This window comes from Mesoplodon bidens (genome assembly GCF_964165515.1).
Source record: "Mesoplodon bidens genome assembly, chromosome: 8".
Classification (NCBI taxonomy): Eukaryota; Metazoa; Chordata; class Mammalia; order Artiodactyla; family Ziphiidae; genus Mesoplodon; species Mesoplodon bidens.
Genome location: NC_138165.1, coordinates 7056290 through 7071043, shown reverse-complemented (window position 1 = coordinate 7071043; position 14754 = coordinate 7056290). Strand labels below are relative to the sequence as shown.

General features: G+C 55.4%; 1 protein-coding gene across 5 annotated transcripts in view; it reads left to right on the top strand.

Annotated features, from left to right (window-relative positions):
• Nucleotides 1–1632: 1632 nt before the first annotated feature.
• Nucleotides 1633–14754, top strand: part of STEAP3 (STEAP3 metalloreductase) — a 103653-nt gene continuing 90531 nt past the window's right edge. For 3 of the 5 annotated variants that reach the window (XM_081241556.1, XM_081241555.1, XM_081241552.1), the window contains exon 1: nucleotides 1633–1746. In XM_081241556.1, coding sequence (XP_081097682.1) covers nucleotides 1647–1746 — 100 coding nt within the window. In that variant the 5' untranslated portion in view covers nucleotides 1633–1646. Of the gene's footprint in view, nucleotides 1747–6753; nucleotides 6837–9616; nucleotides 9805–14754 lie in introns of those variants that run through there. The other 2 variants (XM_081241553.1, XM_081241554.1) reach the window with 2 other exon arrangements.

The following is a 14754-nucleotide window of genomic DNA, read 5'->3' as shown; positions in this document are numbered from 1 at the left end:
ACCCAAAGGCAAACCAGGCCTCTCTTCGTCTGTCCCCTTCGTCCCTAGCCCCATCTGCTGCAGCACCTTTCAGAGACCCCCAGATTATGCACAGGGCAGGGCCTGTTCACAGGACTCTCAAGACAGTGGGGGAACTTTCAGACACTAAGTTTTCAGACACCTCGAGCTGACAGGACCGGAAGACCCAGGAAGAAGATCCTACAGTCAGCCCAGAGGTTGACTAGGGGGCCCACAGTGCCCGCTGACCATGGGGACGGGGCAGACGTAGCTGGCATTCATTGCCCGCCCTGGGGGTCCTTGACATGAGGTCATTGAGAGCCAGTTCCCTGGGGGCTTCTCAGAGGCAGGGAGAGTTTAGATCAGGACACAGAAGGAAGAAGACCTTTCGAAGGGGGAAGAGAGGGGCCTGACAACAAGTGCAGTTCTTATGGAAATGGCTCTTTCAGCTCTCTGCCCGTCTCACTCTTCCTCTTCCTCTTAATGGCTGACTACTTTTATTGAGCACCTGCTAAGCGCCAGGCACTTTCCTGGCAATTTATCCCCTCATTCTCACAACCACCTGAGGAGGTATATACTCTCATCTTGCAGCTGAGGAAACCAAGGATCAGTGGAGAGACCATGTTTGGACCCAGGTCAATGTGCTGCTCTGCCCTGTAGATGCCTCCAAAGACCAAGGCCTGGTCCCTCTCCTCCCTGGAGGCCCCAGTACCTGGCTGACTGTGGCCGTGACCCTTGGCCCATGTACCAGATTTGGCCCACTATCTCCCTTATTTGTCCTTCAGGGACCTGGCTTCTCACATGCTGCCAGGGACCAGCAAACATCTACACATGACTCTGAGATGATGGCCCGCTTGTTCGCCTCAATGAAATCAGGCTGGACACTGGAAAGAACCAGACTCTTGAAATCTACCTCACATTCCACAGACCTGCTTCCAGGCTATGCAGATCTCAGGTAGACACATTGGTGGAGCCCTCACCTCTGAGAGGCCGGGGGGTGTGGCTCATAGGCTCTCACCTAGGTGGGACAGGCCTGCAAGCGTTCGGGAATGACCCAGGTTCGTCTCCCCTTTGGTCATGCTGCATGGACCGCCCCTGCTCTCCCCCCACACTGAGCTGACCCCAGTTCTTGGCACAAGGTGTGCTGGCCACTGCCCACAGGAGCCGTCCACCTCGTGAGGCAGAAGTGAGCCTGCCCGGTGGTCAGGCAGACCTGGTTCAAGTCCCAGCTCTACTGTTTGCTCACTGCAGGATGCTTTCCTCATCTGAAAATGGGGCTGATTCCATTCACCTCACAACGTCTGGATGGGGCTTAAAGCAGGTGATTTAAACGTGGCACAGTCCTTGTCTCAAGGTGGGTCTTCGAAAATGTCACTTCCCTCCTCCCCTTGGGAGCCAAGATCCAGGAAGCGGAGAATGAAGCCGGTTGAAAACATCCCCAGGGCTGGAGGGAGGGCTTATCTGGGCTGCTGACCACAGTGTGCTTGCAGATAACCCTGAGGTCAGTGACACCCATCTGGGCTGGGCCGGGCTCTGACCCTCCTGCCCTTGAGCAGCCTCAGCTGACTCTCCCCACACCCCACCCCCCACGCCATGCCGAGTGAGCGCTGGACATCCAATAGGGAGCCTAGCAGCAGAAGAAGCAGCACATGGAGAGCCTGCCGCTGGGGCCCCTGGTGAGCGGGGCCCCTGCCCCGGGCTGGGAAAAGTCGCCTGACATGGAGGACAGCACCTTGCACCCCGAATCAGGTGAGCTGGGAACTGACTGGCAGGGAGAGAGCAGGCAGGAGCACAGGGTGAGTGTCACAATACCCCACCGCCACCTCCCCAGTGTCGCCCAGCTTTTTGGGCTTTCTTTACTCAGTAACGTTGGGCAGAAGTCCATGGACTCATCCTTCTCCCAAGCCCTCCGTCCTCTTCTCAAAAATCCAGCAGAGGGGGCTTCCCTGGTGGTGCAGTGGTTGGGAGTCTGCCTGTCGATACAGGGGACATGGGTTCGTGCCCCGGTCCGGGAGGATCCCACATGCTGCAGAGCGGCTGGGCCCGTGAGCCATGGCCGCTGAGCCTGCGCGTCCGGAGCCTGTGCTCCGCAGCGGGAGAGGCCACAGCAGTGAGAGGCCCGCGTACCGCAAAAAAAAAAAAAAATCCAGCAGAGGATGGGAACGACCCTGTTCTTGCCATGAAAGGGTAATGGCCACCCAGGGGAAAAAGAATTTGCCACTGTAGCACACAGATGTTACCTATTTATTTTGCTTAAACAATTGGCTTTTTCCAAAAGCAACTTAGAACACCTTATAACGAAAAGCTTCACAAAACAGTTAATAGTAAACTACACACAGAAAATCATGGGCTGGGGGAAAATAAGCAGAACTTAAATACATTTAGTAAGGATAATATAGTCATGAATATGGGTCTGAGTATCCTAGTCGCCACGGGAAAAAGGGAAATAAGATCAGCAATTGGAAAGGAATAAGCATACTAGTCTTATATTTTTTTCTCAGAGCTTTGTATAATAGGCATTGAGTATTGTGAGGGACAGGTCATTTACTTCATATTTATAAGAATTCAGAAGCGCATGAAATCAGGTTACTGGGTTCACAAGGACCTTTGAGAAAGCAAAGGGGATGGTATGAAAGAACCACCCAGTGAGGGTGAAGGCAGCCCAGTACAGGTTTCTGATGACCTGCCCTGGCCCAGGTGTTCAGGGAGTTGTCCATTTTCTCATCTGTGCTGTAGACCATAATTTCTCAAACTTTAATGTGTATACCATCTCCGGCGGCTCTCGTGAAAATGCATTTCTGATTCAGATCTCGGGTGGGTCTGAGACTCTGCCCTTCTAAAAACCTCCCAGGCCACCACGTGCACCACCCTTGGAGCAAGGGGCCAAAGCCCAGACTTCTCTAGTTGTGCACCTGTGCAGTCTCCCCCAACTGAAGGCAACGCAGTGCTACCATAGTTCCCGCTGGCCACGGATGTCCAGTCACAAGCCAAGATGCCTGGTCTCACACAGAGATTAAGTACACACCCTGTGCCAGAGCTTCCTTAGCAAAATGGTTGCTGCAGCCCACCGCTCCCCTAGTCCTTTATCTGCCCACCCCTCCCCCTGAAAGCATCTGCCTTTCGAACCTTGTCCACACTCTTGTGCTGCCACAGTTAAATCTCTTGTGGATACGCAGCTTCTCATCCCACTGAGCTCAGAGAGCTTTTCTTCTGGAGAGAGCTCATGTTTCAATAGAGAACTAGAAGGAGGGCGAGCCTTATGCGAAAGCAGAGTACGAAGCCCTGGGGTGCAGGGACAGGGGCGGTGCCCGGTGCTCTGTTAGCCCTGCCTTACAACGCCTTACAATATTGGCTCGAAATAAACTGCCACGTGAAAGAGTCTAACCTTAAACGCCAGGCCCTGAGCACACTTTTGCAGCTTGCCTCCCCATCCGGTGCCTGCCTCTCACAGACCATGCCCATCACCCGCCACCCTGTCTCACCTCTGGGTGGCTTAGACGTGGCTTCATCCACTGGGTCTTCAAGGAGGAAGAGACAAGCCCTCCGTTTTCCCTCAGAATCCCTACCCCAAGTTGCAGCCCCTCTCCGGCCTTCACAGGAAGAAGCAGCTCCCTGCGCCCAGAGGCTTGGTTGGAGGAGTCTTACCTGGCCTGGGCTGGGCAGTGGAGGCCAGGGCACCTTCCCTGGGGCCACAGCCCAGCCTGGGCAGGGCTAGGTTCAGGTGGCCTGGCTCCCAGCCAGGCTGTCAGCATACATCCAGCACACGGGTTCTTGTGACCAGCTTGATTTAGCAGTCATTTAGAGTATTTATTTTGTGAAATGGATGTGCTCTCAGCTTATAAGTGCGGGATCAATCCAAGAAGCGGAGCGTGAACTATGTCCTTCTCTCTGGCCCAAGTAGGAGATGAATCTAGATTCTCTTCCTGAATACTCTCATTTTCTTAGCCAAAGGAGTAGCCTTGTTTCAGGAAAAAGGGCAATCTCAGGAGACTGACACCCAGGGGCTCCAGGCCCAGATATCCACCAGCGCGTGTACTGAGCGCCTCCTGTGTGCCTGCAGTGTGTTAGCTCTGGGGCAAGCAAGGGGGGAGACCAGAGGTGGGCAGGAGCCCTGGGGAAGCAAGCTTCCCAGAGATGCTGGGAGATGCAGAAGGTTGAGAATGGCAGTGCCTTCACTCAACAACTATTTACACAGCACCGACTGTGTGCCAGGCTCTGATCCACGCACTGGGAACACAGAAGTGAAGGAAGCAGATAAAACTCCCTTCCCTGGGGGAGCTCACATTTCTGTGGGAGCAGACAGTTAATAACCAGCAAACAGGGAAGGCGTGTTTTATAGTGTGTTCGAAGGAAAAAAGGTTAAGTGAAAAGAAAAGAAATCGGGCAGGGTACACAGAAGAGGGATGGGGATGATCGGGGGGTGGGTCTCGTGGAGGTGATATTATTCTGCAAAGCTCCAGAGGTGGAAGGGGAAAGGCCAGCACCGCAGGGCTGAGAGAGCAGAGAGAGGGGAACCGGAGACAAGGTCCCACTGGGCCTGGTCGCCAGTACAAGGACTTTGCTTTGACTCCGAGAGACCAGGGAGCCAGGGCAGGTTTTGAGCCGAGGAGTAACATGATCTGACAAATGTCTCAAAAAGATGGCTCCAACTGCCCTGCCCTTGGCCTGGCCAAGGACACGAGCCTGGCACAGAGGAAGTGCTCAACCAGTGTCAGTGCCACGCTCCCTCCCTGCTCAGGAGAGGGCTCCTCTGCCTCAGGGAGTTTGGCCCCAGGAAACATGTTTTGAGCTCTCACCCTCACCAGGCCCCATGCCAGGCGAGATAGGGAGACAGACAGGCAAAGCACCAAAGCCCAACGGCGTGGGTGGTTCTCTGTCCACCAAGGTGCTTGGCCTCAGCAGGGTGTTCACCTCCCTCCCTCCCTGTGCCTTTCAGGCCCCTGATTGTTCTCTTGCAGAAGTTCGTGCTCTACCAGGACATTCCTCCGTGCATCTCTGCCACTCCAGCCTTCAGCTCGCTCTCCAGCTCATTGGGAGGCCCTCAGAGGCCCACCAGGTCTCTTTGGAAGGATTCTGGACAGATCCTTTGAGAATGTTGGAAGACCTCTCAGTATCTCCTTGTGCCTCCCTTTGGAATTGCAGGAAGGGTGCTCAGAGACCCCTCATCAGCCAGAGCAGATACTTAAAGAGTACCTACTATGTGCAGGGCACCATGCTAAGGGCACCAAAGAGGGCTAGGTGCTCATTCTTGTCTCCCCAAAGTCTACAACCCACTGCAGAGGCAACTTGCTATCCAAGGGCCAGGACCAGGCATGGGGCATCTGTGTTCCCAGCACCTGGAACACTGGTATGGTGGGGTTCCCTGAGTGTTGAATGCATGAAGACCTATGAGAACTGCCACAGGAGCTCAGAGAGATCCTGGGGCAGGGTGGGGCAGGAGGGTCACCGAAGGAGGCGGGAGAGGACCTGGGCCTTGGGGCCTGGCAGAGCAGCGAGCTGGGGAAGGAGGGTATTTGAGGCAGGAGGAAACCTATGGAAGTGAGGAAGCACAAGATGCTCATGGGTGGATCTCCACAGGGTTGGAGGATGGAGGAGAGGCCCCTCACCCCACCACCCCGCAAGGTCTGCCCCTCCCACACTGTGCTGCTGGGGTCTAGCTCTGGGGCCATTCCCGAGGCCCAGCCCCCTGCCTGTCTGGTCTCAGGGATCAGATAACCCCTCCCTAGGACTTATCTCTCCAGAACAGGTTGTTATCCTGGAGTAATTTGAAGCTCTTTATCAAGGGCTGGCGGAATATGTACTACAGGAATAATCCAGAAAGAGTCCCAGGGGTCAGGTAACCCCCAGTCAGCCTCCCAGAAGATGAGTGACATTGGTGCCCAACAACCATCAGGGTCCCCATGTCCTCACCTGTAAAAGGGGGAGGTATAGCTGTCAGCAGCACGTAACGTGAGGCTGTAGGTGAGAAAGGGCTTCAGGTGAAGGCACACACCTCTAGAAAGGTACCCAAAAGATATCCTTAACTTACACCTGACTCGCTGCTGTGTGGGATGCCCCTGGCATGGGGGAGTGGAGGACAGTGTCCAGGGCTGGAGGCCATTTTTCTCAGGGGCAGAGGCGTGGTTTGAAGCCCAGGAAGTCTAGACAGAGAGACAAGCTCCCAAGGGCCCTCCACCAGCTCCCAGGACCTGAAACTGAGGACTATTCAGGAGGGTCAGAGTTCTGCCCTAAGGGTAGACAAGGGACAGAGGAGAAGCAAGGAACCAAAGGCCAGGATGCAGCCTGGTCCAGGAGGGGCCTGTACTGCCTGCTCCCCTTGCAGGAAGGAGGGAAGGAAGGAAGCCAGGTTGACTCTGGTGCCCTGGCCTCTCTCCACCTGTGTGCACTTGGCCTGCCACTCAACCTCGGTTATACAGTGGACGCGGATTTGAGATGTCCCTCAGGTGGAGGGAGGGAGTGGGTCCCAGAAGTTACCCTGGCCTCCACACGCCCCCCTTGTCCCGGTTAAGAGTTGGTCCGGGAGTTTTGCGCCCTTTAAATCGGGGAAGGGGGCGCCGATCAACACGTGTCCGAAGCTCAGGCCAGGGGCTGAGGGGCGGAGGATCGTTGGTGCCTGCCGCCCGAGGACCCTGCGGCTCTCCGATTGTGGCCCCGGGGGAGGCGGCCGAGCCGGATAAGCAGCAGCGGGCTGGCGGGCGGCCACCGCCCCCCCGCCCCCGCCGCAGGTCCGGCCCCGCGGGCAGGCGGGGCGGGGGGAGAGGAGGAGCCTCTGGGCCGCGCCAGCGCTTCCGCCGCGGACCTTATGCCGCCGCCGCTGCTCCGAGCGGCGGGCCTGGGAGGTGAGTGACCCCTCGCCCGCTCGCCCCCCGCCCCGGAGCGCGCCCCGGAGCGTCCTCGCCGCGCGCCGCCGCACGCGTGCTGGAGACCTGGGCCGCTGGGACCGAGCCACGTGTGCCCGGCGGCAGCGAGCCTGGGTCCCGGGTCGCCCACTCCGTGGGCGCCTTCCTTCCCCAGGGACGCAAACCTCAGGCGCCACTCTGGCCGGGCAGGCCGGACGCGGCCTGCGCCGGGGGGCGGGACTGAAGGGGCCACGCGAAGCCCCCGGGCTGCTGCCTCTGGCGCCCCACCCCGCGGACCCGCCAAGTCCTCGGGGCCCGCGGTCTCAGGGGAGGGCGGGAGCGGTGGGCGGGCGCGGCAGGCGGCAGGGGCGGGGGCTCCCGACCTTGATCGGGAGGCGGCTGGGCGCGCCAGTGTCCTCTGCCCGCGGAGCTCTTGCCTGGCAGACTTACCCCATTTCCCTTGCCCGTTTCCCCGAAATCGGGGGCAGGCTGCCCAGAGAGGTGTGGTTGGAACTTTGTTCACTCTGGATAGGTGAAGGGGAGGGTACGACAAGCTAATATTTCCTTTGAGGGCCAGGAGGCTGGGTCCACGGGGAAAACGCAGACAGGTCTCGTTGGAGCCCAGGCAGAGGACTCCGCGGAGAGGCCTCGCAGGTTTCCAGGGCCGCCTCTCAGGCTCCAGAAGTAGGGATTCTGGAAGTACCCACAGGGAAATATTTGTGTCCATCAGAGTGCAGTGATGATATAATTAATTGCAGACATTTATTGTGCGTTCATCTGTGCCAGACATCTTGCTTTGCACACAGTATCCCAGTTAATCCTCAGCATAGGAAGGCACCCATTATCTCATTTAAGACGGGGAAACTGAGCCTCAGAGAGCATGGGTATTTTGCAAGGATACCCGGGTAGCAAGTTGCAAAAGTAGGATTTGTACACAGATTTATCTGACTTGAGAGCCCAGAGGAACCTGCTAGTGGGAGAAGAGACAGGTCATGCTCTCAGAGGATTGTGGCAGCCTGAAGAATGCAGTACTGGCGGCCAGAATATCCACAAGACCAAAGAGTCCCACCTGGGTGTGCTCCTTCAGTCACCTGCATGGTTTCTTAAAAAAAAAAAAAACAGATGCCTAGGTCCTAGCCACAGCTGGCTGAATCCAGTTCTGCAGAGTGAACCCCTCCTGCATCCAGTCAGGAGTGCCTGGAGGGCTGGGACTGTATCTAACTCATCTCTATTCCCACTCTATCCCCAGTGGCCGGCAGAGGGGTCACCTTGGAGCAGGTGTTTAATCAATGTCTGATGGATGAATGGACGTAGTGGGGCAGGGGCTATCACTGGAGTAGAAAGGTTTTCCCGAAGGAGGCCTTGAATAGTGGACAGGTAGCCTCAGCCAGGCCTGGAGGAGGAAGGCCTGCAGTTGGCATGGGGTGACCCTGGCCTCAGAGCTCGCAGGGAGCTCAGGCCAGGCCAGTTGTTCACTAGAGGGCTGGACAGCCAGCCCCAAGCCTGCTGAGCTCCCCAGGACCAGGCCTGGGCACACTGGGACCATAGGTGTGCCCTCTCCAGCCTAGAGATGCCAAAAAGGTAAATTCCTCTCCCCTTCAAGTTTCCTGTCCTTAACTCAGGGCCCTTCCCTCGCTGGATGTCTCAGAGTATTGGGCAGGGCTTCAGGTAGTTTAAAAGGGCAATTTAAGGACTAAAGCCCCAGCTGCACACCTGAGCAGTGGAGAGGCTGACTGCAGGGGAGGGCGCCTGGCCTGGCAGTCAGGTGGACCCCCAAGTCTGAATCACAGCTCTTTACCACGTGGCCTTAGCCAAGTCCTCAGTTCTCTGAACCTGCTTCGTCTATAAAACCTTGCTAAGGGCTTGGGACATAATCCTCCTGTAAAACAGGAACAATAATGCCTGCCGGGGGTGGTGGATGTGCACTGTGTGAAGTGCTGGGTTTTAGGAGTGCAGTAAATATCAGATCCCTCCCCCGTCCCCCATAGTTTGTGTTAAAGTCAGCTGGGGACCTTCCACGCTCATTGCTCTTCTACGTTGAATCCCTCGGCTCACTAGAGCGTGGCCTCCATGCTCCCCTCTTCTGTTGCAGACCTGACCTCGGGCCCAGGCCTCAATTTAGGAGCTGTGGAGATAACAGAACTTGGAGGTGGGGAGGCAAGGGCTGGGGGGACAGGGCTCTCTGGGTGATTTTCAAGTCTGACTTCCTGCTGCCTGCTCACTGCAGCTGGACCCACCTGCCCGTCCAACCTGCCCCGCTGTTCCCAGACCTCTGCATGTCAGCCCTTCACATCCTTGGCGTGCCAGGAGCACCTCTTCCTTCACACCTGAAATGGCAATGGTCATCATCACTGAATGTCCCGCTTCCCACGTGCCAAGCATGTTATGTGTGTGAGCACACTTAAAGCTTCCGACTCTCTTACGGAGTAGACGGTGCTGTTCTCCCAGCCATGTAACTTTCCCAAGAACACGAGACTCCGTTCTTTGGAGCCCAGATTTGTGTTCCTACCCACTAACTGTATGCTTGTCCAGATTCCGCCTTATCGTTTATTCTTCCAACATTTACTGAGCACTAACTTGGTGCCAGGCGCTCAGGACCTGGCTGAGTCCCACTTCTGGCAGGATGAGTGTCGGTTGCTATTTCTCATCCCACGAAACCCACACCCTCTGCTTATTTCTGAATACAAGCGGGGCAGCTGAGGCCCAGGTCCCACAGCTAATGCAAGTCAGGATTCAAAAGCAGAGACGGCTCCCGCCTAGCTGGAGGTATTGCCCACTGTGCCTGCTGTCAGGGTGGGATCGGTGGCTGCTAATTTGTGCGGGATCCTAAACCCCTGCGTTGTGACTTCAACCCAGAGCAAAATGTTTCCCTCCTCCGCAGGTGTGGAAAACTGTCACTAGAGAATTTCTCTTTCTGATCAGTCTGTCGTCATCGGTCACCATAGTCACTAAGCAGAACGTGCAACGGGTGAGCGCTAAGTGTCCTGCAATCAGGCAGTGACTTACTCCTTTCTCCCTCTTCTGCTAAATGAGAGCCAGGTGGGGTCGGAGCACAGCACATTTTTAAGCCTTTTGGAGCTCTCCGATTAGGAGATTAAATGCAGCCCCAAGACTATCAAATCAGTCACAGGTACATGTAGAGGAATTTAGGGACTGGTGAATGGGCTTCCTAAGCTTTCCACGGGGAGTGGGCCTAAGCTTTCGTGGTTCATGTGTAGACAGCAGGTTTCCCGGAGCCGGTGTGCCGGGTCTGGGACCGGAAGACTGTTCCTGTTACTGTAGCTTCCGGTGCTTATGGTGGCCGTCAGGCTGTGGGAAGGGTAGGCCTGTGATTTGACTGGCAGGCTTGGGAGCATGCCCCAGCATGCCCTGCAGTCGGGGTGAAGGTGTCTCTGAAGCTGAATGACTCAGGGCTCACAGCTGAGAATGTTAGGGGGCTTCAGGTGGGCCAGTGAGATGGGCCCTCCAGGGGGAGTCTGCGCAAAGACAGGATGGCCAAACACAGGGCCTGTGGAGTCACCCAGACGGGTCTTTTGGGATCCAAGGGGCCTGTGCTGAGCCCGGGCGCCCAGTCGGACGTGTACACGGGTCGGTAATGCACTGGACGCGGTGGGGCAGGGTCCTGCGAACCAGCCACGAAGTGGGTGTGGGCCTGGGTGTGGGCTCGGGCCTCCGCTGGAGGTCAGAGCACGCCCTTTGCGGCTGGTCTGCGGAGATGGCTCCACTCTGGCCGGAAGTCAGGTGGCGCCTGGAACTGGAAGGGAAGAAAGCAAGACGTGCCAGGCCAGGTGACCAAGGGTGGTGATGGGGGTGCAGGGCGTTCCATCCGGGGAAGCCCCGCCCTCCTGGCGTTGCTGGCTTAGAAGCCTGGAGGCTGGAGACCTGACTGCTCTGTAAGTTCTGGCCTGGCTGCCTTTTGTCCCCCCGTAACTTTGGCTACATCTCTTCTCGAACATTCTGATCTGGCGTGGCTATGTGTGGCAAGCGAGGGGAGAGGGGGCATCCCAAGATTGGGGGGAGCTCGGGGAGAACCCCAGGGGACAGGGCATCACAGCTGGAGCCACGGGGGTGTGCCTGGACCTCCTGTCTGCTCATACCTGGCGGGTTTGCTTTCAGAAGGAAGTGCGGTTTCCTGACTGTGCAGCTTCTCCAAGGGGATAGGAGACCACCCGGTAGCTCTGATGGGAACAGAGCGTGCTGAGCCCACCCCAACTACTGCATCCGGCAGCGGCTCCACGCATGGAGCTGCCCAGAAGCCCACTGCTGAAACTCCTGGGCGATTTGGTGGTCGCTGTTTGGGAGCACTGCCTGAGAGCCCCCAGCCCGCAGGCGTCTGCCAGCCTCACTGAGCAGAGCCCGATGCACGCATGGGGCTGGGTAGGTGCACAGGAGTGGAGAGCCCTCAGGGAGCCTGTAGTCAGTTGGGAAGCTGAGTGAAGATACAAAATGCTACCAGGCGGCAGAGGGAGAAGAGACCGGGGCTGCCTGTGGCCGGTGGCCCACAGGGGGATGCAGGACATGCGTAAGAGCAATGCTGAGATGTGGGTTTGGGGCTTTCATGTTCACCGTCTCACTTAACCATCAGAACAGAGGGGGAGAATAGCCTGCCCAAGGTCACACTGCTGGTACGTGGCCAAGCCTGAATTCACACCTAGGTCTGTCTAAGTAGATCTCCCACCTCAATAGCTGCCTCTGTATTCAGAGCGGGGGAGAGGGTTGCAGGACTCGGGGGGGCTGGGAGGTACCTGGCAGGCCAAGGGCCCAGGCTGGGTCTTTAGGGAAGGGGCATTTGGATGGTCAGGAGGCTGTCAGGACTTCAGGTGGAGGTAGCAACCCTGGCAGAAGTGGAAGGCAGCGGGGACTGAAGGAGGCAGGGTGAGCTGAGCAGGGGGACGTCAGTCTGCACGTGCTGGCCTAGGCTGGACTACAGAAGATGCCAGAATGCCCGTGCCCACAGGCGGGTGCGCTCGAGTAGAAGTGACAAGACATAGGAGCCACAGCGGAGAACCGTGCAGGCCCTGATCTGTTGCTGGTAATAAGAGTCAACCTGATGGGACCTGGAAAGTTTTGTGGGAATTTTGATGCCTTACAAAGTTCAGGGAAGTTGAGTTTAAGGCATTTGGGGCAGCAGCCACTTGGGAATGTGCTGTTTTCTTTTCAAGGTAGAAGCTTAAGTGTGGGTAGGTTTGAAGGACACGCCTCGGGAGTCCAGGATTCGCTGAATGAAGGCATTGTTTCTGTGTGGCTGTGCTGCTATTTCCTGCTCTGTGCCCACCTTCTGGTTTCACAGATTCAGATGTCACTGAGGACAGCTGGTTCCCTGTCAGGCCTCCATGGGGTTATGGGGGGCAGACTATCAAAAAAAAAAAAAAAAAGAGTCAACCTGTCAGGAGCCCAGGGTGATGTATTCTGGTCATCAAAGGCCCAGATGCCCAGGGTTACTCAGAGCTAGTTTCCCAAGATCGCCAGTTTCCCGACAAGTTGCAAACAATCAAATACACCTGTCGTAAGACTGAACTTGGCATCATTTACTTCAATGATACGAAAGCCCCCAAACCTCGGGCCTCCCTCTGTGCTGTTGGTGTGGCCTCCAGGGTCGCTGGCAGAGCAGGGTCACTGGCACAGGCAGGCCCACCCCATCCCTGCTTTGCCCTCCGGACAGGGTTGTCTTTCTGGGGGTCCTTCTGTCTGTCTGTCTTTCTCCCCACCATGGACACTGACTAGCAAGTAAAGACAACTGTGAAGCCTTTGTTGGCACAAAATGTAACAAGAATTATCACTAAGCCAGTGACAGCCACAGTGACTGCAAGGCATTACCCACCCAGCAACTGGTAAATTGCCATTTTCTGCAGCCATTACGTTTGGCTTTGAATCCGAGAAGTAAAGGTGTCCCTCTCTTTCTCTTTCTCTTTCTCCTTCCCTCTCTCTCTCACTCTCTCTCTCTCTCTCTCTCTCTCTCTCTCTCACACACACACACACACACACACACACACATACACATACACACGGCCCTGTGGTGAGGCAGTCTGCCCTGCAGTGGATGACGTTTATTCATTTTATGGATGACGTTTATTCATTTCATGGATGACGTTTATTCATTTTATGGATGACGTTTATTCATTTCATGGATGACATTTATTCATTTCATGGATGACGTTTATTCATTTTATGGATGACGACGTTTATTCATTTTATGGATGACGTTTATTCATTTCATGGATGACGTTTATTCATTTCATGGATGACGTTTATTCATTTCATGGATGACGTTTATTCATTTCATGGATGACGACGTTTATTCATTTTATGGATGACGACGTTTATTCATTTTATGGATGACGATGTTTATTCATTTCATGGATGACGTTTATTCATTTTATGGATGACGTTTATTCATTTCATGTATCCTGGGTTCTGCTGTCTGTCCTGCCTCAGCTCCTGTAGCAAAGAGACTTGACTCTGAGCCACTCATTACCACCAGTGTGGTTTCCTCCCTAAACAGGAAGTATCAGGACAGAGCCACTCTCCCGCAGTGCACTCCGAAACCGAGCATCAGTCACTACCCCGTCCACTCCCTGCAGCCAGCCTGGCCCATGGCAGGTCCCACGCCTTCTCAGCATCTGCCTGTCTTCAAAACCAAAGTCAGGCTGCTCGCAGGTCAGAGGGAGACCCCAGCAAGAACGGGGGGCCAGATCACAGTGGGGCTGGCAAGGGACCCGTGCTTCAGACCCTCACACCAGCCAGTCGTTGGTGAGTCTGATGAGAGCCAAGGTGGCCTGGGCAGTGTGTGGGCCCCTCCCTCCAGCCCCATGAGCCCCTGGCCCGCTTAAGTGGACCCCGGCACCTCAGGGAGCCCCCGTTTGGCAACTGGCACCAAAGAGCACCGTCTGGTGAAGTTCTTGCCAAAATGGGAAATCTTATCATCTGCACATTAAGTCAGGAACCTTTTCAAAATAAGGGGTTTAAGGATTTATCACACACAGCGCCTTCAGTTAACGAGGGCAAGAACTTTGCGGGTTCTGGTGTGTTAACAACAACAAAAAAAGGTTCGTGTTTATGATGTGTTTTTGTGGAAGGCAGGTCCATTTGGGAATTGTAAATTTTACTTATTGGTAACCACTTCTGGGTTGGTTTATCAGAGAATGACTGGTGTAAGTAATCAAACCGGATTTTTCTAGAATGTTTCAAAACTCTAAACGTCTGTAAAAAGCCCTAAAAATGATTCATTCACTTCTATTTTGCAAGCGGCGTGGTGATAAACCTCTCTTTTCTGTCCAACCAAACTTGCACATGTGTGTATCTGTGTGTGTACAGGCCTGTATGAGTGTGTGTGCATGCACCTGTGCTTTTTGTATTCTTTTTTGTAGGAGCTTCTCAGCCTTCCTTTTAAAACTATAATGATTTTTTAATGATGTCTAAATAACGATTCCAGGCAGTATTACAAGAAATGTAACAGTAAAATGTTTGTAAGAGTCCATCAGAAAGGCAAAATGCCCACAGAGAAAATAGAAACGCACCAATTAAGATGTGTGTGGCTATGACCCAGCTTTTTTTTTTTTTTTTTGCGGTACGCGGGCCTCTCACTGTTGTGGCCTCTCCCGTTGCGGAGCACAGGCTCCGGACGCACAGGCTCAGCGGCCATGGCTCACGGGCCCAGCCGCTCCGCAGCATGTGGGATCCTCCCAGACCGGGGCATGAACCCATGTCCCCTGCACCGGCAGGCGGACTCTCAACCACTGCGCCACCAGGGAAACCCTATGACCCAGCTTTTAAATCTGGATTTGAGACTGGCATCTTCTATGCTGTCTCCCCTCAAGTCAACTGTCGGGGGGAGGTGTGTGTGTGTGAGGGGCACCTGGACTCAGGTAGCACCTCCTTCTTGCCCCCTGGACCCATTAACCTGAGATCAGCGAGGGAG